Consider the following 25,422-nt stretch of genomic DNA (forward strand, 5'->3'; position numbering starts at 1 on the left):
ATTATGAAGTCCCTCCCATTCACAGTCACCCTGCACAGGACACAGAGATACAAACAGATAATTCTTCACAATAACAAAAGGTAGGAATCTGTTACAAAGTTTGCTTTAAACCCGTGCAATGTACAGAGATCACCCCGGGGGGGGGGGGGGGGCTCTCAATAAAATGGAGTTACTCTTTAAACCTTTTATTTTGGCTTCCATTGTGGGATGATCTGTAATTACAGCGCTTGGCTTATAAACTAGAAGGCCACGTGAAGCCCTGATGGGGGGGGGGGGGGCGGGGGCGGGGTTTACAACTACTTGAACACTGGATAGGTGACAGGTTCACTTTATACAATCATTTCTGCTCTGATCATCTCCCCATGTATGACTACAGAAGACACAGACCGACACCAAGTGCTCTCTGCTCCCCTCCCTGCAGGTTACAGGACATCTCCTCGGGGTACTGGGTGCTGGTCGTCCATTTTACCCGACGGGAGGCCGTGAAACAAATCGAGGAACTGCAGCATGTGGCCACTCTCCTGGGCCGCAGTGAGTAGCAAGCTGTTGCATTAGTGTCTGTACCAAAGGAGCTTACACTCTGATGTCCCCTCCCCCACAGTCCCATCAGTCTCTGTACCAAAGGAGCTTACACTCTAATGTCCCCTCCCCCACAGTCACACCAGTCTCTGTACCAGAGGAGCTTACGCTCTGATGTCCCCTCCCCCGCAGTCCCATCGGTCTCTGTACTAGAGGAGCTTACGCTCTAATGTCCCCTCCCCCACAGTCACACCAGTCTCTGTACCAGAGGAGCTTACACTCTAATGTCCCCTCCCCCACAGTCACACCAGTCTCTGTACCAGAGGAGCTTACACTCTAATGTCCCCTCCCCCACAGTCACATCAGTCTCTGTACCAGAGGAGCTTACACTCTGATGTCCCCTCCCCCGCAGTCCCATCGGTCTCTGTATAGAGGAGCTTACACTCTGATGTCCCCTCCCCCACAGTCACATCAGTCTCTGTACCAGAGGAGCTTACACTCTGATGTCCCCTCCCCCGCAGTCCCATCAGTCTCTGTATAGAGGAGCTTACACTCTGATGTCCCCTCCCCCACAGTCACATCAGTCTCTGTACCAGAGGAGCTTACACTCTGATGTCCCCTCCCCCGCAGTCCCATCAGTCTCTGTATAGAGGAGCTTACACTCTGATGTCCCCTCCCCCACAGTCCCATCAGTCTCTGTACAGAGGAGCTTACACTCTAATGTCCCCTCCCCCACAGTCCCATCAGTCTCTGTACCAGGTGTGAAGTCTCGGTTTTGTTGATTCCCATTGGCAGGCTCTATGGGGGGGGGTCGAGGTGTGAAGTCTCGGTGTTGATTCCCATTGGCAGGCTCTATTTGGGGGGGGGGGGGTCTCCTAGATGACTTGTGTTATTTCTATACATGTTCCCGGCAGGTCGGGCCTGGCTGTATTTGGCGCTCAATGAGAATTCCCTGGAGAGTTACCTGAGATTGTTCCAGGAGAACCAAAGTCTGTTACAGAAATATTACTACAAGTAAGTGCCGCGTCCCAACAACTCCCCCCCCCCCCCCCCCCTCCCCCACACACCCCCACCATCTCTTCCCGCCTCATCCTAAGCATTTCTCCCCTGTTCTAGGAACGCCCTGGTGTGCAGCCATGACCATCTCACCCTGTTCCTCACCCTCGTCTCTGGCCTGGAATTTATCCGCTTCGAGCTGGAGCTGGTGAGTAGATGGATATGTGAGTGATGGATCCATGGAGATCCAACTGGGAGGTTCTTCAAGGTCGTGTCTACACTGGAGGTTAGGCTGCGGCTGGAGGGCACCAATGCACCGTCCAGCCCCGCTGCCGGCAGCATGTCCAACTCTGAGAGTCTGATGAGGCTAGGCGATGGTTTAAGGCACTCAGGGATGAAGGCTCGCGCTGCAGACTGCTTGTGTTCTGGCCATTCCTGCCTCTGGGCGGAGGTTGGGGGAGCGCGTGAACTGGGCGGAGGCCGGAGGAGACTGGCCTGGGCGGAGGTTGGGGGAGCGTGTGGACTGGGCGGAGGTTGGGGGAAGACTGGCCTGGGCGGAGGTTGGGGGAAGACTGGCCTGGGCGGAGGTTGGGGGAAGACTGGCCTGGGCGGAGGTTGGGGGAAGACTGGCCTGGGCGGAGGTTGGGGGAAGACTGGCCTGGGCGGAGGTTGGGGGAAGACTGGCCTGGGCGGAGGTTGGGGGAAGACTGGCCTGGGCGGAGGTTGGGGGAAGACTGGCCTGGGCGGAGGTTGGGGGAAGACTGGCCTGGGCGGAGGTTGGGGAAGACTGGCCTGGGCGGAGGTTGGGGGAAGACTGGCCTGGGCGGAGGTTGGGGGAAGACTGGCCTGGGCGGAGGTTGGGGGGGAGCGCGTGGACTGGGCGGAGGTTGGGGGAAGACTGGCCTGGGCGGAGGTTGGGGGAAGACTGGCCTGGGCGGAGGTTGGGGGTGACTGGCCTGGGCGGAGGTTGGGGGAAGACTGGCCTGGGCGGAGGTTGGGGGGGAGCGTGTGGACTGGGCGGAGGTTGGGGGGAAGACTGGCCTGGGCGGAGGTTGGGGGAAGACTGGCCTGGGCGGAGGTTGGGGGAAGACTGGCCTGGGCGGAGGTTGGGGGGGAGCGCGTGGACTGGGCGGAGGTTGGGGGAGACTGGACTGGGCGGAGGTTGGGGGAAGACTGGACTGGGCGGAGGTTGGGGGAAGACTGGACTGGGCGGAGGTTGGGGGAAGACTGGCCTGGGCGGAGGTTGGGGGAAGACTGGCCTGGGCGGAGGTTGGGGGAAGACTGGCCTGGGCGGAGGTTGGGGGAAGACTGGCCTGGGCGGAGGTTGGGGGGGAGCGCGTGGACTGGGCGGAGGTTGGGGGACTGTGGACTGGGCGGAGGTTGGAGGAGACTGGACTGGGTGGAGGTTGGGGGAGTACAGATCATTTCCGTCTTCTTCAGTAGCATTGGAATCTGGTTATTTTCATCTGATCCAATACATATGATCCGGCGTTTTTCTGGTTCATATGTCCGGATTCCCCTCTAGGATGTCCCGTACTTGGATTTGGCGCCGTACATGCCGGAATACTACAAGCCGGAGTACCTCCTGGATTTTGAGGACCGCCTCCCCAGCAACACCCGCGGTTCCGACAGCCTGTCCCTCAATTCCTTCAACTCCATCAACTCGGCCAACCTAGAGTGGGACGACAGCGCCATCGCGCCCTCCAGTGAAGGTACGGGCCTCCCCATACACTGCTGGCCTCCATAGTGAGTGGTGGAGTCACAGGAGATGTCAGTCCTCCGGGGAGTCACGGAAGGCAGTATCCCCGGTACCGCTTAAGGGCCCGCCTCTGTCACCATCTTGGCTCCTCCCAAACCGGTTAACATACCATAATAGCTGCGCCGTTGGGCATAAAAATAACTTTATTGTTCAGCATTGTTGAAGACGCTCCATCAAGCTTCTCTGTGATGCATTTGCCCCCCGTTGGGGCAGAAGTCCCAGAGTGCTGTGCGGCTTCCTATTCTGGTATGGTAACGGCCATGAAATCGTCTTGCTTAGGAGGCCAGAAGGGCTTCAGGATTTGTTCGTCTTCTCGGGCTGTCAGATAATCTGCACTGACAACACGCATCCGTTTTGTGGGAAAATTTGTTTCGGGGGTTCATAAAATGACATATTAAGTTTCCTGGCACTGGGGGGCGGGGGGGGGGCACTATATTGGCACACACAGGTCGTAGGTTAGGATGCAATACACAGAACATGGTGCGGTGACGCACCGCCTGCAGCCACTGATTCTAACCCGCTGTTTTGTCCCCGGTCTCTGTAGATTATGATTTTGGAGATGCTTACCCTGCAGCGCGGTCCGTGCCCAGCACAGACTGGGAAGGTGGGAACAGCCATATTGCTTCATTGCCTCCTCCTGACTCCTCCCCTTACATGTTCCTTCTCTGACCTGTATGTACATGGCTCCATCCTGAACTGAACAGATCTGTCCTCCTCCAACTGTACCTTCACCCAATATTGTCTGTGGCATCACCTCCTATGTCTCTAACAATTGTCCTCCACTACTTGTACCTCCACCCAGCATTGTCTGTGGCCCTCCACCATCACCTATATACCTAACAGTTGTCCTCCACTCATCATACCTCCACCCAACATTGTCTGTGGATTTCTGCCATTGCCTCCTAAATACCTAACCGTTGTCCTCCACCCAACATTGTCTGTGGCCCCCCACCATCTCCTCCTAAATACTTAACCGTTGTCCTCCACCCAACATTATCTGTGGCCCCCCACCATCACCTCCTATATGCGTAACAGTTGTCTTCCACTCATCGTACCTCCACCCAACATTGTCTGTGGCATCACCTCCTTTGTCTCTAACAATTGTCCTCCACTACTTGTAGTTCCACCCAACATTGTGGATTTCTGCCATCGCCTCCTAAATACCTAACAGTTGTCCTCCACCCAACATTGTCTGTGGCCCTCCACCATCACCTCCTATATACCTAACAGTTGTCTTCCACTCTTCCTACCTCCACCCAAAATTGTGGATTTCTGCCATCACCTCCTAAATACCTAACCGTTGTCCTCCACCCAACATTGTCTGTGGCATCACCTCCTATATGTCCAACAGTTGTCCTTCACTCATCATACCTCCACCCAACATTGTCTGTGGCCGTCCACCATCACCTCCTATATCTTTTAATGGTTGTCCTCCACTCCTCATATCTCCACCCAGTATTGTCCGTTGCCCTCTGCCATCACCTCCTGTATCTCTAATGGTTGTCCTCCACCCAACATTGTCTGTGGTCTCCACCATCACCTCCTACTTACCTAACAGTTGTCCCCCATTTCTAGTACCTCCACCCAGTATTGACTATGGCCCACCACCATCACCTCCTATATACTTAGTGGTTGTCTTCCATTCATTATTCCTCCACCCAACACTGTGGCCCTCCGCCATCACCTCCTATATCTCTTAACTGTTGTCTTCCACTCCTCATACCTCCACCCAACAATGTCTGTTGCATCACCTATGTCTCTAACTGTTGTCCCCCTCTACTCATTGTACCTCCACCCAACATTGTGTGTGACACTTTGCCATTACCTCCATCTCCAATGGTTGTCCTCCACCCATCGTACCTCCACCATACATTGTTACATCACCTCCTATATTCTTAACTGTTGTCCCTCTCTACTCATTGTACCTCCACCCAGCATTGTCTGTGGCCCTCCGCCATCACCTCCTGCATCTCCAATGGTTGTCCTCCAGTTATCGTGCCTCCACCCAGCATTGCTGTGGCCCTCTGCCATCACCTCCTGCATCTCCAATGGTTGTCCTCCACTTATTGTCCCTCCACCCAGCATTGTCTGTGGCCCTCCGCCATCACCTCCTGTATCTCCAATGGTTGTCCTCCAGTTATCGTAGCTCCACCCAGCATTGCTGTGGCCCTCTGCCATCACCTCCTGTATCTCCAATGGTTGTCCTCCACTCATCGTACCTCCACCCAGCATGGTCTCTGGCCTTCGTTCTTCATCCCTCTGTCTAAGACCGGCCCCTACCAGTCATAGCTCCACCCAACATTGGGCCTAATGTATCTGCATCATCCACCAATCCATTCATATCTTCTATGGAGTGTTCTTCGTGATGACCCTTCCATACATGAGGCCCATTTGCCATCCTCTGTCCTTGTCCCCAGTGTTCTCTGTTTGTCCCCCACCAGCTTCTGCTTCAGTTTGTGAACGAGAACTGTTTGTGTTGCCCTGCAGAGAGAGAGCGGACTCCGTGCATTCTCCCGCATCAGTTGCACTGTTGTAAACACAGACAGTTCTTCTTTCAGATACTAATCCTATCTCCTTGAAGTGATCTCTCGTGTACATTCCATATGGAGTTTGCACCCCTTATACCCCCTCCCCCTTCTGTGTTTCCTCACCTACCCCCCACCCCATCCCTGGCCCCCCTTCCACCCGCATGCTGCCTCTGATTGGCTCTGTAACCACCTAACACGTGACAATGCTGCAGATTCTGATCACACGGGCTGAGATTTCCCTCTGGGGAATCCATGATTATCACAGGGGTGCCCTCGCCAGCCGCCCCGCTATGACTGTACCCCTCCACCATGGCATACATTATATTTCCTACATGGCCAAGGTTTGGGGGTCACCTGACCATCATATCTCTAGGAGCTCGTTGGTCCTCCAGTTCCTGAACCATGGCCGTTAAAATGGAGTTGTGCCCCCCAGCAGCCCCCCAGATCCCCATTAATATGGATCTTCCACAGTCCCTTCCAGCGAGTCTTTATAATGAACTGATTTGTTGTCGTGGTTTGTGTTCTCCTAACCAGCTGACCTACTAACCTCCCCGTGTGGGCTCTGCCTTGACGTGTGCCTTTGTTTTCCATCACATGGCTGCGGTTGGCGTGATTATGTGGGTGTGGCTTGTTGTAGAGTCATGTACAGAATAGAACCGGTAATTTGTCCTCTAATTGTAGACGGTTACCCAATATAAATACTGCCGCGCCCCTAGAGAGGGCGCCACCTGCCGGTGCGACTTCCATACAACTTTTTCAATCAATATTTTCTTCAAACAAAACTTTATTTAGACAAAACCGATAAAAGGCATTTTTTGTTTCCATGACTTTGGTTTGAGTCGGTCTGCAGACTTGTAGTCCCACACTGTGGACGCTCCTTCCACAAGACGTACCCTCCAATACCCCGCAAGGGCTTCACCCTGTCCCTGTGTGGTCCCGCTGCACTTTGGACGCAACCTGCGGGTGGGCTGCGCTTCCCATAAACTTCTGTGCAGCCCGCAGGAGTTCTACCGCGCTTTCTGAAACCGCACCAAACCGCAGGGCATCGTAGAAATCCATGGGAAAGCGCAGCCCAGCCGCACGAAAACCGCAGCCGAACCTTAGCAAAGGACGCAGAGGGGCAGTGCGGTGTGAAGCTGCCCTTTATCTACAGCAGGGCTGTCCAAAATATGGCCCTTGGGTCACATTTGGCCCTCTACTAGATTTTATCCGGCCCACAGCTAGGGTCAAGTTAAGGATTAAGGTCAGCAGAGCCTGCCTATGGTCTCCACTTCAGCCCCCTCATGTAACTGGGGACTCTGATGGGGACCCTGATGTAAGGCGAGACTCTGTTGGGCAGCCTGACGTAAGGTGGACTCTGGTGGGGGATCCTGATGTTAGGAGGACCCTGGTGGGGACCCTGACGTAAGGAGGGACCCCGGTGGGGACCCTGACGTAAGGAGGGACCTTGATGTAGGGGGGACCCTGACGTAAGGAGGGACTCCGGTGGGGACCCTGAGGTAAGAAGCGATCTTGATATAGGGGGGGACCCTGACATAAGGAGGACTTTGATGTAGGGGAAACCCTGACGTAAGGAGGACCTTGATGTAGTGGGGGGACCCTGACGTAAGGAGGACCTTGATGTAGTGGGGGGACCCTGACGTAAGGAGGACCTTGATGTAGTGGGGGGACCCTGACGTAAGGAGGACCTTGATGTAGGTGGGGACCCTGACGTAAGGAGGACCTTGATGTAGGTGGGGAAACCCTGACGTAAGGAGGACCTTGATGTAGTGGGGGGACCCTGACGTAAGGAGGACCTTGATGTAGTGGGGGGACCCTGACGTAAGGAGGACCTTGATGTAGTGGGGGGACCCTGACGTAAGGAGGACCTTGATGTAGTGGGGGGACCTTGATGTAGTGGGGGGACCCTGACGTAAGGAGGACCTTGCTGTAGGTGGGGACCCTGACGTAAGGAGGACCTTGATGTAGTGGGGGGACCCTGACGTAAGGAGGACCTTGCTGTAGGTGGGGACCCTGACGTAAGGAGGACCTTGATGTAGTGGGGGGACCCTGACGTAAGGAGGACCTTGATGTGGGGGGGGGGGACCCTGACGTAAGGAGCGACCTTGATGTAGGGGGGGACCTTGATGTAGGGGGGGGACCTTGATGTAGGGGGGGGACCCTGACGTAAGGAGGACCTTGATGTAGGGGGGGACCCTGATGTAAGGAGGACCTTGACATGGGGGGGACCTTGATGTGGGGGGGGACCCTGATGTAAGAAGCGACCTTGATGTGGGGGGGGGGACCTTGATGTATGGAGGACTCTGGTGGTGATTTTTTTTCTGCCCTTTTATACTGTGTGGCCTCATACTAAAGCGTTGAGCGCCCCCTGGTCTAGAGGACAGGTACATGGAGGATGGTCAGTAGTATAGGTCTAGAGGACAGGTACATGGAGGATGGTCAGTAGTATAGGTCTAGAGGATAGTTACATGGAGGATGGTCAGTAGTATAGTTCTAGAGGACAGGTACATGGAGGATGGTCAGTAGTATAGGTCTAGAGGACAAGTACATGGAGGATGGTCAGTAGTATAGGTCTAGAGGATAGTTACATGGAGGATGGTCAGTAGTATAGGTCTAGAGGTTAGTTACATGGAGGATGGTCAGTAGTATAAATCTAGGGGGCAGTTACATGGAGGATGGTCAGTAGTATAGGTCTAGGGGGCAGTTACACGGAGGATGGTCAGTAGTATAAGTTTAGGGGGCAGTTACATGGAGGATGGTCAGTAGTATAGGTCTAGAGGTTAGTTACATGGAGGATGGTCAGTAGTATATATCTAGGGGGCAGTTACATGGAGGATGGTCAGTAGTATAAATCTAGGGGGCAGTTACATGGAGGATGGTCAGTAGTATAAGTCTAGGGGGCAGTTACATGGAGGATGGTCAGTAGTATAAGTTTAGGGGGCAGTTACATGGAGGATGGTCAGTAGTATAAGTCTAGGGGGCAGTTACATGGAGGATGGTCAGTAGTATAAGTTTAGGGGGCAGTTACATGGAGGATGGTCAGTAGTATAAATCTAGGGGGCAGTTACATGGAGGATGGTCAGTAGTATAAGTCTAGGGGGCAGTTACATGGAGGATGGTCAGTAGTATAGGTCTAGAGGACAGTTGCATGGAGGATGGTTAGTAGTATAGGTCTAGAGGTTAGTTACATGGAGGATGGTCAGTAGTATAAGTCTAGGGGGCAGTTACATGGAGGATGGTCAGTAGTATAAGTCTAGGGGGCAGTTACATGGAGGATGGTCAGTAGTATAAATCTAGGGGGCAGTTACATGGAGGATGGTCAGTAGTATAGGTCTAGGGGGCAGGTACATGGAGGATGGTCAGTAGTATAAGTCTAGGGGGCAGTTACATGGAGGATGGTCAGTAGTATAAGTCTAGGGGGCAGTTACATGGAGGATGGTCAGTAGTATAGGTCTAGGGGGCAGTTACATGGAGGATGGTCAGTAGTATAAGTCTAGGGGGCAGTTACATGGAGGATGGTCAGTAGTATAAGTCTAGGGGCAGTTACATGGAGGATGGTCAGTAGTATAAGTCTAGGGGGCAGTTACATGGAGGATGGTCAGTAGTATAGGTCTAGGGGGCAGTTACATGGAGGATGGTCAGTAGTATAAGTCTAGGGGGCAGTTACATGGAGGATGGTCAGTAGTATAAGTCTAGGGGGCAGTTACATGGAGGATGGTCAGTAGTATAGGTCTAGGGGGCAGTTACATGGAGGATGGTCAGTAGTATAGGTCTAGGGGGCAGTTACATGGAGGATGGTCAGTAGTATAAGTCTAGGGGGCAGTTACATGGAGGATGGTCAGTATTGTTGCACAAGTCTGCAGACCAACAAAAATTCTTTTTTATAGTTTTTGTATTTTCATGTCTATAGAAGGATCAGGAAATATTGGCTGAACATGTTCTGAGTGTTAGGAGTCCCCGAGGAGTCCCGTTCTCTTCCCTGTCATTGTGGATGGGACGTTCCCCATCCCCCGTCATAGTCCCCATCGTTGCCGGTCCTGTTTTTGTTTGATTTCCCCGATTTAGGAATTGCTAATTGCTGGATTGGTTTATGATTCCTTCCCTCCATCCCGCGACTTCCCCTTCCTGCCTGTTGTCACCCGTCTCTCTCGTGCTGTTCCACAACAGACGGGGACCTCCACGATGGCAGCAGCTTCCCCGGCCCGCCGCCATTTGTGCTCCACCGCCCCAAATCACAAATGAGGAGCTCAATGCATCGGCACAACCCGTTCACACAAGATCTGTCGTCTTCTGATGTCACCTCAGGGCCCGGCACGGCTGCAGATACACCCGACACAAGCGACCCCATCACCCAGGACTCCGAGGTCGACGTGACGTCCCTGGACACCACCCTGTCCTATAACCAGCCCCTGAGGGCCACCGAGCCGGCCTCCGACAGCACCGACCTCAGTACTCAGGATGTGATTGATGGCCTCTCTACCTCCGACTCGACTCCGGTGCACAACACGGCCAAGAGGAGAGGAGCGAACACCACCTTCACCACGTATACGGAGAACAACGCCGAGCTGGAGGTCATCAGGTGAGCGCATGTGTGGGAGGGGCAGTAAATACAAGACGCCAGAATTGACAGGATGGCCAATTAAAGTAAAATGAATTTGTCTGTGGATGGATTAGTGGGGGGCGCTCCCTCCCCGGGGGGGCCTTGGCCTGCCTCTCTCTCCCTCCCCGGGGGCCTGGCGCGCCTCTCTCTCCCTCCCCGGGGGCCTGGCGCGCCTCTCTCTCCCTCCCCGGGGGCCTGGCGCGCCTCTCTCTCCCTCCCCGGGGGCCTGGCGCGCCTCTCTCTCCCTCCCCGGGGGCCTGGCGCGCCTCTCTCTCCCTCCCCGGGGGGCCTTGGCGCGCCTCTCTCTCCCTCCCCGGGGGGCCTTGGCGCGCCTCTCTCTCCCTCCCCGGGGGCCTGGCGCCCCTCTCTCTCCCCCTCCCCGGGGGCCTGGCGCCCCTCTCTCTCCCCCTCCCCGGGGGCCTGGCGCCCCTCTCTCGCCCCCTCCCCGCGCCCCGAGGGCCTGGCGCCCCTCTCTCCCTCCCCGCGCCCCGAGGGCCTGGCTTCCTAACACCAAGCCAGTTGGGTCATGTTCACATTAATATATTTTCTCTAAATCTCCAGAAATCCCGATTTTGATTCCTCCCCCAAACCCCATGCCCCGAGAGCCCTGGCCTCTCCACCCCCACCCACCCCGAGAGCCCTGGCCTCTCCACCCCCACCCACCCCGAGAGCCCTGGCCTCTCCACCCCCACCCACCCCGAGAGCCCTGGCCTCTCCACCCCCACCCACCCCGAGAGCCCTGGCCTCTCCACCCCCACCCACCCCGAGGGCCTAGCCTCCTAACTACACCGAGCCAGTTGGGTCACGTTGTTCACAATAATATATTTTCTCTAAGAGTCCGGAGATCCCGATTTGTAGCTTCTCAGGCTTTGAGGATCTTCCAATGTTCTTTGTTTCAGGATGGTAAGGAAGAAGCGAAGTGGAAAGCGTAAGAAGGGGCGATCGGAGGACAGCACCCAACGTCCCCTCCTTAGTACTTCAGAGCCCGAGGACCCGGACCCCGAGCACAAGTCCATCTGTAACGGGGAACTGGAAGAGAAGCCGGCAGATCTCACCGAACCGGCCCTCCGCCTGGCCAAGATGCAGGACACATCCATGGAGAGAGTGGGGCAACCTCTCACGGAGGTCATAGAGAAGCTGAACGGCCAATTGGACCCTCAGAGCTGGTCCTGTAACCCAGAAGCCACTGACCATTCCTTTCGGACCTGCTCCCCGGGGCAGACCCCCGGCGATACCCGAAGCCCGGACGATAGCAAGGGCTTGCAGGATCCCATGGACTTCTACTACTTTACCCCAGAGAGTCCAAACTCTCTTGCAACAGGTGGTGGCGACCATGACTCTCCAGGCCAGAGCCAACCAACACATGTTTTTGGTGGCCTTGAGGATGTTGGACAAGCGGAGGAGGGAGGAGGGGGAGAGACTTCAGCTAAAGGATCCTTAGAGGAGCACTCCGGCCAGACCCTGCTGACTACCAGCTCTGGTGGGAAGGAGAGTCCCAGCCTAAGTATTGCGGAGGACTCTGGAGTGGAGGAGGGGCAAGGCAGCCCCACAGATGCCCCCCATCCTTGTGAATTCAGGTAAATGGAGGATGGGGTGTCTGGCGGGTGAAGAAGTAATGGGGTGCATAGAGGGTGAAGCTATGGGGAGCATAGAGGGTGAAGAAGTAATGGGGTGCATAGAGGAAGTAATGGGGTGCATAGAGGAAGTAATGGGGTGCATAGAAGATGAAGCAATTCATTGGCTGCCATCATTCCCCATAAGCTGACCCACTAACCTATCCTATCATAGTAGTGGCTGTATAGGCGGGATTTCCCAGCATCCTCCTCCCCCCGCCCCGGTGTTTGGCTGTACAGGCGGGATTTCCCAGCATCCTCTCTCCCTGTGTTTGGCTGTACAGGCGGGATTTCCCAGCATCCTCCTCTCCCTGTGTTTGGCTGTATAGGCGGGATTTCCCAGCATCCTCCTCTCCCCGTGTTTGGCTGTATAGGCGGGATTTCCCAGCATCCTCCTCTCCCCGTGTTTGGCTGTATAGGCGGGATTTCCCAGCATCCTCCTCCCCCCCGCCCCGGTGTTTGGCTGTACAGGCGGGATTTCCCAGCATCCTCCTCTCCCTGTGTTTGGCTGTATAGGCGGGATTTCCCAGCATCCTCCTCTCCCTGTGTTTGGCTGTATAGGCGGGATTTCCCAGCATCCTCCTCTCCCCGTGTTTGGCTGTATAGGTGGGATTTCCCAGCATCCTCCTCCCCCCGCCCCGGTGTTTGGCTGTACAGGCGGGATTTCCCAGCATCCTCCTCTCCCTGTGTTTGGCTGTATAGGCGGGATTTCCCAGCATCCTCCTCCCCCCGCCCCGGTGTTTGGCTGTATAGGCGGGATTTCCCAGCATCCTCCTCTCCCTGTGTTTGGCTGTATAGGCGGGATTTCCCAGCATCCTCCTCTCCCTGTGTTTGGCTGCATAGGCGGGATTTCCGAGCATCCTCCTCTCCCTGTGTTTGGCTGTATAGGCGGGATTTCCCAGCATCCTCCTCTCCCCGTGTTTGGCTGTATAGGTGGGATTTCCCAGCATCCTCCTCCCCCCGCCCCGGTGTTTGGCTGTATAGGCGGGATTTCCCAGCATCCTCCTCCCCCCGCCCCGGTGTTTGGCTGTATAGGCGGGATTTCCCAGCATCCTCCTCTCCCTGTGTTTGGCTGCATAGGCGGGATTTCCCAGCATCCTCCTCTCCCTGTGTTTGGCTGCATAGGCGGGATTTCCCAGCATCCTCCTCTCCCTGTGTTTGGCTGCATAGGCGGGATTTCCCAGCATCCTCCTCTCCCTGTGTTTGGCTGCATAGGCGGGATTTCCCAGCATCCTCCTCTCCCTGTGTTTGGCTCACATTGCCTCCTTCTCTGTGTCTTCAGGGTGGACAATAACCTTCTTCTGCTCCTGATGATTCACGTGTTTCGGGAGAACGAGGAGCAGCTGTTCAAGGTGAGGATGGTGGCCAATCAGAGGTCTTCCTTTCCTGATGTGTTGTGTCGTGAACTCGAGAAGGGAATCCGCATTGCCACCAGCAGCCAATCAGATTCCAGCTGCTTCTTCTCACTTTGTGGTTAGGCTGTGAATCTGTGAAATGGTTATACTGGGATGACAGGTTCTCTTGTTTCCTCAGATGTTCCGGATGAGTACGGGTCACATGGAGGGGGATCTGCAGCTGGTCTACATTCTTCTCACCGACTGTTACATCTATTTCCTGAGGAAAGGTGAGGATCCACTTATTACGTCTACAAGAGATCCATCCTTACCGCTCATGTGACCTATGTACCCCTCCCCCACGTGACATATCTACCCCTCCCCCGCCAGGTGCCGCTGACAAACCATACATGGTGGAGGACGCCGTCTCCTACAATGAACTAGATTACATCTCCGTAAGTGTGACTTTGTGCCGCAGGATGGGGGAGGTCAGCCAATGGCGAGCTTTCGTTTACCCTCCTCTTCCTTCCAGGTTGGTCTTGACCAGCAGACGGTGACGATAGTCTGTACCAACAGGAGGCGCCAGTTCCTGGTGGACACGGCGGACATTTCCCTGACTGAGTGAGCACCTTTCTCCTTCACTGAACCCTGCCACCCTCTTCCCCTCCCCCGGTCTACACAATGCCACCCTCTTCCCCTCCCCCGGTCTACACAATGCCACCCTCTTCCCCTCCCCCGGTCTACACAATGCCACCCTCCCCCGGTCTACACAATGCCACCCTCTTCCCCTCCCCCGGTCTACACAATGCCACCCTCTTCCCCTCCCCCGGTCTACACAATGCCACCCTCTTCCCCTCCCCCGGTCTACACAATGCCACCCTCTTCCCCTCCCCCGGTCTACACAATGCCACCCTCCCCCGGTCTACACAATGCCACCCTCTTCCCCTCCCCCGGTCTACACAATGCCACCCTCTTCCCCTCCCCCGGTCTACACAATGCCACCCTCTTCCCCTCCCCCGGTCTACACAATGTTATTCCTGCACTCCACTGAACCACCATTTCCCCCCCTCCTCGCTACACCCTAAAGCCTTCTTTCCCCACCTCTGCAGTACACCTCACCGACCTCTCTTCCCCCACCCCTGCAGTACACCTCACCGACCTCTCTTCCCCCACCCCTGCAGTACACCTCACCGACCTCTCTTCCCCCACCCCTGCAGTACACCCCACCGACCTCTCTTCCCCCACCCCTGCAGTACACCTCACCGACCTCTCTTCCCCCACCCCTGCAGTACACCTCACCGACCTCTCTTCCCCCACCCCTGCAGTACACCTCACCGACCTCTCTTCCCCCACCCCTGCAGTACACCTCACCGACCTCTCTTCCCCCACCCCTGCAGTACACCTCACCGACCTCTCTTCCCCCACCCCTGCAGTACACCTCACCGATCTCTCTTCCCCCACCCCTGCAGTACACCCCACCGACCTCTCTTCCCCCACCCCTGCAGTACACCCCACCGACCTCTCTTCCCCCACCGACCTCTCTTCCCCCACCGACCTCTCTTCCCCCACCGACCTCTCTTCCCCCACCGACCTCTCTTCCCCCACCCCTGCAGTACACCTCACCGACCTCTCTTCCCCCACCGACCTCTCTTCCCCCACCCCTGCAGTACACCCCACCGACCTCTCTTCCCCCACCCCTGCAGTACACCCCACCGACCTCTCTTCCCCCACCCCTGCAGTACACCTCACCGACCTCTCTTCCCCCACCCCTGCAGTACACCCCACCGACCTCTCTTCCCCCACCCCTGCAGTACACCCCACCGACCTCTCTTCCCCCACCCCTGCAGTACACCCCACCGACTTCCCTTCCCCATCTTTGCACTACACCTCACCGACCTCTCTTCCCGCACCCCGCCGACCTCCCTTCTCCACCTCACCATCCTTTCTTCCCCTTTCCCCTGCTACACTCCTATGCCTTCTTTTCCCCACCCCTGCAGACCTCCCTTCCCCACCCTTGCAGTACTCCCAACTTAGCATTTCTTCCCCACCCCTGCACTGCACCCCACCAACCTTTCTTCCCTACCTCTGCCACTACATCAAACCACCCTTCATTCCCCACTACACCCCAATGCTTTCCTTTCCCCACCCTTGCAGAACACCCCACTAAGTTCTCCCTACCCCTGCATTACACCTCCCCACCCTTTTCTTCTGTAGCTGCACCCCAATGTCTTTTTATGCACCCCAACTAACCTCTCTTCTCCATCTCTGCAGTACACCCCAAGCCTTCTCTCCCCCCCCCCCCCCCCAGCATGTTGTGTTTCCCTCCGCCCTCTCTTCCTCACCTTCAGACTACATGTCCCCACCCTCTCCTCCTGTCATTTCCCATCCCTCTGATGTCTGTTCCCCATACGTCTGCCCTTTTCACTCAGGATCTTCATTGCTGCACTGAAATCCGCCATGATAAACGGGTGCCGAGAGCCGCCTTACCCCGGTGTTCTTACAGATGCCACCATGGAGAGACTGGCACTTGCCAAATTTGTGTCTCTGGAATCCAAGCGAGAGGTAACACCAGCCATGGGGACCCCTGTGTGTGACGTCTGGGGGACCCCTGTGTGTGACGTCTGGGGGACCCCTGTGTGTGTGACGTCTGGGGGACCCCTGTGTGTGTGACGTCTGGGGGACCCCTGTGTGTGTGACGTCTGGGGGACCCCTGTGTGTGTGACGTCTGGGGGACCCCTGTGTGTGACGTCTGAAGGGCCCTACAGTCCTGTCAGTGTATTCATGTCTTGTAGCATCACTGGGGCCATATTCCTCCATATGTTTTATATTGTCAGTTTCCGCAGTTGGTGAGCCATTCTTTTACCAGCTGCCAGTAACTGTGTGCTTTTCCACCAGGCCTCGGAGGTGGCGATGCTGTACTACGGTCTGGTTCACTGGGAAGACCCTCTGGATGAAGCCGTTGGGTCGTTCAGTTCTCACTCATCCAGAGATCAGGTTGTATCGAAGGAGGGGGTCCTGCATTACAAGGCCAGCACCTCCTACCTGGGCCGTGAGACCTGGAAAGCCTGCTATGTCGTCCTCAGGTGAGCAGGAAGGGGGGGAGTCTAGGGGGCTTCAATGGGGACACACAAGGTCTGAGCCGAGGACCCCATCATCTGATCTTTGTTGCTCCTCCCCAGTAATGGCGTCCTATACCAGTACCCCGACAGGACCGATGTCACCCCCATGCTGTCGATCAATCTGGGGTAAGTCCTTCCTATCCTCCTCCCTTCATCGTGTTCCTGCGTAAGGTTGCTGATTGGCTGACACAAAGTTTGGATGACGGTTTTTTATATAACTGGCCTACAGGAGTGAACAATGCGGTGGCTGCCGCCGGGCCAACTCTACAGAGAGAGCGCACTCCTTCCAGATCATCCTGACTGAGCAGCCTTCCCTGGAACTGAGCGCCGCCAACGATGAGGACATGGCGGACTGGATGCAGCATCTGTGCCAGGCTGTCTCCAAGGGGGTAAGTCTGCACACGGGCAAACGTGTCTACGTTGGGTCTGTTACATGTTCAGTGGATGTACCCGGTGTAAGGCGAGGTATCCACTGAGAAGATCAAGTGACAGGATGCAGCAGAGAGCCATGGGGGGGATGTGAGAGCCAATAGGAGCTGTAGAAGGGGAAGTGTGTAGTGAAATTGAGGATGGAGGGGTGCGTGGGCCAGTGTGGCGGGATGGAGGGGTGCGTGGGCCAGTGTGGCGGGATGGAGGGGTGCGTGGGCCAGTGTGGCGGGATGGAGGGGTGCGTGGGCCAGTGTGGCGGGATGGAGGGGTGCGTGGGCCAGTGTGGCGGGATGGAGGGGTGCGCGGGCCAGTGTGGCGGGATGGAGGGGTGCGCGGGCCAGTGTGGAGGGATGGAGGGGTGCGCGGGCCAGTGTGGCGGGATGGAGGGGTGCGCGGGCCAGTGTGGCGGGATGGAGGGGTGCGTGGGCCAGTGTGGCGGGATGGAGGGGTGCGTGGGCCAGTGTGGCGGGATGGAGGGGTGCGCGGGCCAGTGTGGCGGGATGGAGGGGTGCGCGGGCCAGTGTGGCGGGATGGAGGGGTGCGTGGGCCAATGTGGACGGATGTTTGGGTGCGTGTGGATCAATGTGGAGGGATGGAGGGGTGCGTGTGGGCTAACAGGAAGAACAAACTATTGCCGGACTCTCCTGTGTATATTGCAGTGTATGGTATTGTATCGCAGTGTGTCGCAATGTATCGCAGTGTATTGCAGTGTGTCGCAGTGTATTGTATTGCAGTGTATTGTATCGCAATGTATTGCAATGTATCGCAGTGTGTCGTATTGTAGTGTATCGTATTGCAGTGTGTCGCAGTGTATTGTATTGCAGTGTGTCGCAATGTATTGCAGTGTATCGTATCGCAGTGTATTGTGTCGCAGTGTGTTGCAGTGTATTGTATCGCAGTGTATTGTATCGCAGTGTGTCGCAGTGTATCGCAGTGTATCGTAGTGTGTCGCAGTGTATCGTATTGCAGTGTGTCGCAGTGTATTGTATCGCAGTGTATCGTAGTGTATTGTATTGCAGTGTGTCGCAGTGTATTGTATCGCAGTGTATTGCAGTGTGTCGTATTGTAGTGTATCGTAGTGTATTGTATTGCAGTGTATCGCAGTGTATTGTATTGCAGTGTGTCGCAGTGTATTGTATCGCAGTGTGTCGCAGTGTATTGTATCGCAGTGTGTCGCAGTGTATTGTATCGCAGTGTGTCGCAGTGTATTGTATCGCAGTGTATCGCAGTGTATTGTATCGCAGTGTGTCGCAGTGTATTGTATCGCAGTGTGTCGCAGTGTGTCGCAGTGTATCGTAGTGTGTCGCAGTGTATCGTAGTGTGTCACAAAGTATTGCAGTGTGTCGCAGTGTATTGTATTGCAGTGTGTCGCAGTGTATTGTATTGCAGTGTATCGTAGTGTATTGTATCGCAGTGTGTCACAAAGTATCGCAGTGTGTCGCAGTGTATTGTATTGCAGTGTATCGTAGTGTATTGTATCGCAGTGTGTCGCAGTGTATTGTATCGCAGTGTATCGTAGTGTGTCACAAAGTATTGCAGTGTGTCGCAGTGTATTGTATCGCAGTGTGTCGCAGTGTATTGTATCGCAGTGTGTCGCAGTGTATTGTATCGCAGTGTATCGTAGTGTATTGTATCGCAGTGTGTCGCAGTGTATTGTAGTGTATCATATTGTATCGCAGTGTGTCGTATTGCAGTGTGTCGCAATGTATTGCAGTGTATCGCAGTGTATTGTATCGCAGTGTATCATATCGCAGTGTATCACATTGTATAGCAGTGCCCGCTGAGCCCAGGCCGGTCGGTGGGTTTGCACTGCGGTGACACTCTTGTCTTCCCGGCAGGTGATTCCTCAGGGTGGGGTCCCCTCTGCCTGCCTCCCCTGCTGTCTGGTCCTGACTCAGGACAAAGTCATCACGTGTCACCAGGACTGTCAGACCAGCTTCTTCCGGGCCCTCGGCATCACTGAGCTGACAGATCTGTCCTCTCTGGGCACGGTGGATGGCAAGGAGTATTGTGTCATGGTGAGTACAGAATGGGGGGGCACACGGCAGTATGGGGGATGGTGAGGGAGGGGGGGGGGGTTGGTGGTGGATTTAGAAGGGGCAGGGCTTATGGTGGGGGTGGAGCAGTAGAAGAATAGAGCGGGGACTGATGGTGGGGGGAGGAGGCATTTAGTGATGGGTCCATTGGAGGAAGGTGATCTCGGGGGAGGGGCCCAGGTAGCGGATGTCGGAGCTTTAATTTCCCGCCTTCCCCGGATGGCGATTTCCCTGTCTGTGTCCCTTTTCCCTGCAGGAGTTCACGCAGGAGCGCAGTCACTTCCTCCCGCCCTGGGTGATGTATTTTAGCTGCAGAACGGAGCTGGACAGGTTCATCTCCACCGTGCGAGCGGCATGGAGGTCCATCTATCAGGTATGTAGAAGCTGTTTGGCCGGTCTTGTGATTTACACACAGGAAGATCTTTCTGCAACTGCCTGGTGATCGACTTACTGCTCCCCGGGATATCTCCCTGCTGATTGGATGGAGGTGATGATGCTGATTGGTTCAGTGAGAAGTGACACAGGACGCTGCATTTGCTGAACAAAGGAATCGTGGTGTCACCCGCCTGGCTGCATAGCATGCCCTGTGCTGTGAAGGGATGACAGCTGATTGGTCCAGATGTTTGTATTTCTTATAACCACCTATAAAGAACGGGCAGCCGCTGTATTTGGGGGCGACATGAAATCTTAACACGTTTTTTTTTTGTTCTTTAAACTGCAGTAAACTTTATTGGTAGTAGACACGTGGACAACAGAGTAAGCAGGCTAGCTCACCCAGACATATCCTTCCACAGGCCGGTGGAGTGACCCCTCCCACGTGGAGTGACCCCTCCCACGTGGAGTGACCCCTCCCACGTGGAGTGACCCCTCCCACGTGTTCCTTTGTTCACTCCTCTGGTGCCAGTAAAGCTTATTGGAGAAAAAAATTACCGGGCATTAGAAGTTGTATTTGTGGCCTCACTTGTGGGATGTTTACATATGGTGGGATTAGGGGTCATAGCTTTCCACACCAGTTTAGATCTACTTATAGCACCGCCAGGCCACGTACTGCACCGCCAGGCCACGTACTAACCCACATGTTACACTGACAGACCGCGAACTGACCCACGAGGCCACATGCTACACTGACGGATCGCGAACTGACCCACGAGGCCACATGCTACACTGACGGACCGCGTACTGACCCACGAGGCCACATGCTACACTGACGGATCGCGAACTGACCGAAGAGACCACATGCTACACTGACAGACCGCGAACTGACCCACGAGGCCACATTCTACACTGACAGACCGCGTACTGACCCACGAGGCCACAACATACTACACTGACAAACTGAATACTCTGCTACAGTACCGCATACTGCACCATGAGACCATGTACTGTACCACGAGGCCACATACTACACTGCAAGACCACCTACTGTGCCACAAGACCATACACTGCACTGCGAGACCACACACTGCGCCACAAGACCAGTCACTGCACCACGAGACCACACACTGCGCCACAAGACCATATACTGCACCACGAGACCGCACACTGCCACAAGACCATATACTGCACCACGAGACCACAGACGGGTTGCACAGCAAATCAAAGCTGAATTACAGGAATTCAGCCACTTTGTTAGAAGTGAAGGCACACTATGAGTTCAGGTTTTGGATGGGGGGGAGGGGAGTGTCCCCGTTAGGCAGATTACCCCCCCCCCCCGTGTGTCCTGTTAACCGTTATTGAAAGAGAATCCTAAATTTTGTGTTGTCCCAGAACAGGAATAGAAGAGAAATCTTCCAAGGGGGACACTAGTTCTGGTGACCAGAGGGATTCCATTAATTTGCAGGGATTTCTTCTTACTTCCTGCTTGGCTGTGGAACAGGAAGTGAAGGGAAATCTCCACAATGGGACACAGATGAAGAAACATCTGCCCCTTCTTTACTCTCCAGAATTGGTTGTTTTGCCCAGAGTTCTACTTTAGGTCCAAGAAGCTGCATGACATCTCATGACCGGTATATTGCTCTGCAGAGAGAGACTCCGGGGATCACAGAAGAGAGAAACTCACAGATCCACTATGCCCGCCCCTCCCCTCTGCTGTCTATTCACAGAAGCCTTTGTATTTTGTGAATGTGTTCACTTAATACACAGGCTTCTGTGATTGGGTAGGGAGAGGAGGGGTGGGCATACCCGCTGCAGCGTCTCTCCTGGTCCAGCTGCAGAGTTCAGAAGGATCGGCTGTCTCCCGAGTGTACAATAAAGTTGTCAGATACAAATAGAGCTGGGCCTAGGAGGTGTCATGCACCTCGCTGGACTCCTCATTTGCCTTCATTGTGAAGTGGATGTTGTTGTTTCAGGTGGATCTCCCTCACACGTTGATCCCGGAGTCCTCGGTGAAGAAGTGCGAGGACGCGCTGTCCCTCATCCACAGTGCCTGGCAGCGCAGTGACAGCCTGTGCCGGGGCCGCTCCTCCCGGGACCCGTGGTGCTGATCGCCAGCCGCGGTGTGTACAGACGATATCAGGACTGTATATCTATACATATGACGTGTATATAGAGGCTGACGTGTATATGTGTATATATATATGCTGCCAATTTGCTGCTTCAACCCCCCCGCGCTCATGGTGGAGGATCTTCTGGACGCACCCGGCGGGGAATGCCCAGCAGTGCCAAGGCTCACCCGGACCTTTTATTAGGAAACTCATCATTACCATCGTCCTTCTGCCCTTCGATCACCGCGAACCCTCCTCTGCCCCTCCCCCAACCCTGGCGCCGGATGGCTCATTTGGTGCTGACTGGACTCTGTAAAACCCTCCCTGGATGTATAGCCGGGCCGGGGGGGGGGGGGGGGGGGGGGGGAATTGGTGTGGGGGATATATAGAGACCCGGGGGGGAATTGGGTGGGGGATGATAGAGGCCCCGGGGGGTAATTGGTGTGGGGGATGATAGAGGCCCCGGGGGGTAATTGGTGTGGGGGATGATAGAGGCCCCGGGGGGGAATTGGTGTAAGGGATGTATAGAGGCCCGGGGGGGGAATTGGTGTGGGGGATGATAGAGGCCCCGGGGGGTAATTGGTGTGGGGGATGATAGAGGCCCCGGGGGTAATTGGTGTGGGGATGATAGAGGCCCCGGGGGGGAATTGGTGTAAGGGATGTATAGAGGCCCGGGGGGGGAATTGGTGTGGGGGATGATAGAGGCCCGGGGGGGGAATTGGTGTAAGGGATGTATAGAGGCTGGGGGTCAAGGAAAATGTATGGATGTTATTTCATGGTGCTAGGAGTGGGGGAATAATGAATGTACACATGGGGGCCCATGTATAGGGAGCTGCGATTGGAGGGTGAATGTACATATGAGGGGGGGCCCATGTATAGGGAGCTGTGATTGGGGAGTGAATGTACGCACAGGCCGTGTATAGAGAGCTGTGATTGGAGGCTGAATGTACAGATGGGGGTGCAATGTATGGAGAGCTGTGATTGGTTGCTTGTGAGCCAGAGATGGTGACAAGGTCCTTGTGTTCTATTGGGGGGGGGGGGTGCATCCTCGGAGAGTATACAGTCAGATGTATATATATATATATATATATATAAATAGTGAAGTTGGGGTATATGGGGGTGTATGTGTGACATATGGGGGGGGTGACAGGATGTGTAGGGGGTGATGGGGGTGTATGTGTTGCATATGGGGGGGTGACGGGATGTGATGGGGCTGTATGTGTTGCATATGGGGGGTGATGGGACTGAATGGATATAAATCTATAATATACAAGCTCTGTAGGGTGTGGAGAGGGGGGGGGGCGCTCTGTAGGGTGTGGAGAGGGGGGGGGCGCTCTGTAGGGTGTGGAGAGGGGGGGGCGCTCTGTAGGGTGTGGAGAGGGGGGGGCGCTCTGTGTATCTATACATCAGATTATATACGGTGTCGGGGTGTGGGAGGAGTCGGGACGCACACATCGATCGGTTTATCACACCCTAACAATTGGCTGCTTTTAGGTTCTCTTGGATTGGTACAGATGCGGTTCCTGGTAGGCGGAGCTTGTGGTGGGATTCCTCCTCTGATGTCAGAACTCTCCTATGGTGGCCTGTTGGGTCGTGGGACACGGAGCAGTTCCTAATCCCCAGGGCCCCACCCTGGTATACCCAGGCAGGGATGGAGTGCGCCAGGGATGTAGCGTACGACAGAATGCCCAGGCGGGGGGGATATAGTGGGTCCCCTGGGATGCCCAGGTGGGGGGGGGAATATAGTGGGTCCCCTGGGATGCCCAGGTGGGGGGGGGGATATAGTGGGTCCCCTGGGATGCCCAGGTGGGGGGGGGGGATATAGTGGGTCCCCTGGGATGCCCAGGTGGGGGGGGGAATATAGTGGGTCCCCTGGGATGCCCAGGTGGGGGGGGGGATATAGTGGGTCTCCTGGGATGCCCAGGTGGGGGGGGGGGATATAGTGGGTTCCCCTGGATGCCCAGGCGGGGGATGTAGTGCCTTCTGTGTTTATTACACTTTATCCTTTGAACTCTTTATTTTCTGCCTTTACTGATGCTGCTGAGGGGGATTGCGGGGGGCTGCTGAGGGGGATTGCGGGGGGCTGCTGAGGGGGATTGCGGGGGGCTGCAGACCATCTTCCTTGTAACGGAGATGAATGTATTTTTGGTTGGTGGAGTGGGGGAAGGGATTATAGGGAATGGTGGGATCTCTATGGCGTGGGGGAAGGGATTGTAGGGAAGGGCGAGATCTCCGTGGAGCGGGGAGGGGACGGTAGGGAATGGCGGGATCTCCGTGGAGCGGGGGAGGGGACGGTAGGGAATGGCGGGATCTCCGTGGAGCGGACGGTAGGGAATGGCGGGATCTCCGTGGAGCGGGGGAGGGGATGGCGGGATCTCTGTGCCTCCATTCCGGCTTCCTAGAATTGCCCGCCTCCACGTCGATCGTTCCTGGCCGAACCTCCGGATTATCTCCAGGCGCAGAAGGTTGGGATACAAAGCGAAGGCGATTTAGAGGCGCTGTGACCGTCCCCCCCTCCCCCGCTGTGCGGCTGGAGCTGCTCCATCGTTTTACTGAATAAAGAATTTGTTGCTATGGTGATATTATTCTATAGATTTTATATAGAGAGAAATATTCTCAGCGCCGGCGCCCTCTACAGGCGATATTAAAGTACAGCAGCCTGGTGCAGCCCCCCCCCCGGAGTTGTCTGAGGTTCGATGAGGTCACACATTCCCCTCTTAGGCCGAGCACGACCTCCACCACATGAGAGAGCCAATCACCGCATTGCTGCCTGCACGACGCCCCGCCCATGAGGTTCCCTATTTATTTAACCCTTTGCACTGACTGCATGGCGAGAGTCGACTAAGCTTTTCCATAGTAATGGATGTTAATTTGCACATGTGGGGAGGGTGTGGCTTCGCTGTGGGCGGAGTCTGCGGGGCGGGGACTATCAGATCGCACAGGACTAACCTATATGCACTTTGTTTGCTGCGCCTCTGTTCTGTTGACACCTCCGAGCGTTAACCCCTCATGTCCTTCTGCGTCTTTTAATGTTTTTACTGAACAGAAATGGATGGTTATTACTGGAATCGCCTTTTAAAGGGGACCTGTCACCCAGACACACCCGGGGGCGGGGGGGGGTCAGCTCACTTCCCAGAGGGATCCCTGTGCGGGATCAGCGAATAACACCGCCGGGCGCCAATTATTTAACAGAAGCCTCCACCCCCACCCTGGACACCATTTACAGCGAGCTGATTGGACGGCTGCCGTTGCTCGGTGACAGGTGCTCTTCAAAAGGGATTCCCATCGGAAAGTGGCCGCGTGGGAGGCATCAGATGGAAGCTGCCAATGCCAGGGCCATGGCCATGTACTGGTCGCGTCTTGCAGTGAAGCTGAATAGGCCCTGGAATCGGAGCGCAGCTTCCATCTGAGACTTTGCACTCGGGATTTCTTGGTGAACAGTTCTTGTCCTCATCGGGTTCCTGTGTGGATCCGCCTGTTCTCGGATTTTACATGTCAACTAATAAATGGTACCAAATCCACCCGGCGTGTCTGTCTTCTTGTCCCGCAGACCAACCGCTTCTGATAGAAAGTGTCCATTACCCTGATAGGAGCTGAAGATGTAGCCCCTCCCCCTCATTAACATAAATGATTACACAAAATCTTCATTTTTATGACAGGCTTCATCAGTGACATCATCACTGGGTCTCTGTGCAATGCAGGCAGATCAAGGCTGGTGGGAGGGGACAGCAGGGAGCTGCCTGAAAATATCACAGCACCCCACCTCGGTACTCCTCTTGAGCCCTCAGTCCTGATGCAAGGAGTGGCCTGGCTCTTGGGAGGAGTTATGCAAATATCAATGATTGGCAGGTATCATTCTGGGGAATTGGTGCTCCCAGGCAAGTCTGGGGGGGGGCTGTGACCCCGTCAGTGAAGTGACCCCTCTGCACGATGGATGTCAAGGGGGACCCCATGATAACAAATCAAACCATGGAGTTCAGGTATATGGCACAGGAGGGGCCACATG

At 55.5% G+C, this 25,422-nt stretch overlaps 1 protein-coding gene across 5 annotated transcripts in view; it reads left to right on the forward strand.

Moving 5' to 3' along the window:
* The window catches only part of PLEKHM2 (pleckstrin homology and RUN domain containing M2), a 32,919-nt gene extending 11,146 nt beyond the window's left edge, over nt 1-21,773 (forward strand). For 2 of the 5 annotated variants that reach the window (XM_089667421.1, XM_089667422.1), the window contains exons 3-20: nt 422-531; nt 1,434-1,533; nt 1,636-1,723; nt 3,041-3,227; nt 3,819-3,878; nt 9,970-10,381; nt 11,302-11,979; nt 13,298-13,367; nt 13,549-13,639; nt 13,740-13,804; nt 13,882-13,970; nt 15,779-15,911; nt 16,245-16,432; nt 16,529-16,594; nt 16,698-16,857; nt 18,736-18,915; nt 19,190-19,306; nt 21,282-21,773. In XM_089667421.1, coding sequence (XP_089523547.1) covers nt 422-531; nt 1,434-1,533; nt 1,636-1,723; nt 3,041-3,227; nt 3,819-3,878; nt 9,970-10,381; nt 11,302-11,979; nt 13,298-13,367; nt 13,549-13,639; nt 13,740-13,804; nt 13,882-13,970; nt 15,779-15,911; nt 16,245-16,432; nt 16,529-16,594; nt 16,698-16,857; nt 18,736-18,915; nt 19,190-19,306; nt 21,282-21,416 — 2,929 coding nt within the window. In that variant the 3' untranslated portion in view covers nt 21,417-21,773. The remainder of the gene's footprint in view (nt 1-421; nt 532-1,433; nt 1,534-1,635; nt 1,724-3,040; nt 3,228-3,818; nt 3,879-9,969; nt 10,382-11,301; nt 11,980-13,297; nt 13,368-13,548; nt 13,640-13,739; nt 13,805-13,881; nt 13,971-15,778; nt 15,912-16,244; nt 16,433-16,528; nt 16,595-16,697; nt 16,858-18,735; nt 18,916-19,189; nt 19,307-21,281) is intronic. The other 3 variants (XM_089667424.1, XM_089667423.1, XM_089667425.1) reach the window with 3 other exon arrangements.
* Nucleotides 21,774-25,422: the final 3,649 nt, after the last annotated feature.

This window comes from Staurois parvus, unplaced genomic scaffold (genome assembly GCF_062004578.1).
Source record: "Staurois parvus isolate SC_StPar_1 unplaced genomic scaffold, SC_StPar_1.0 ptg003249l, whole genome shotgun sequence".
Taxonomy (NCBI): Eukaryota; Metazoa; Chordata; class Amphibia; order Anura; family Ranidae; genus Staurois; species Staurois parvus.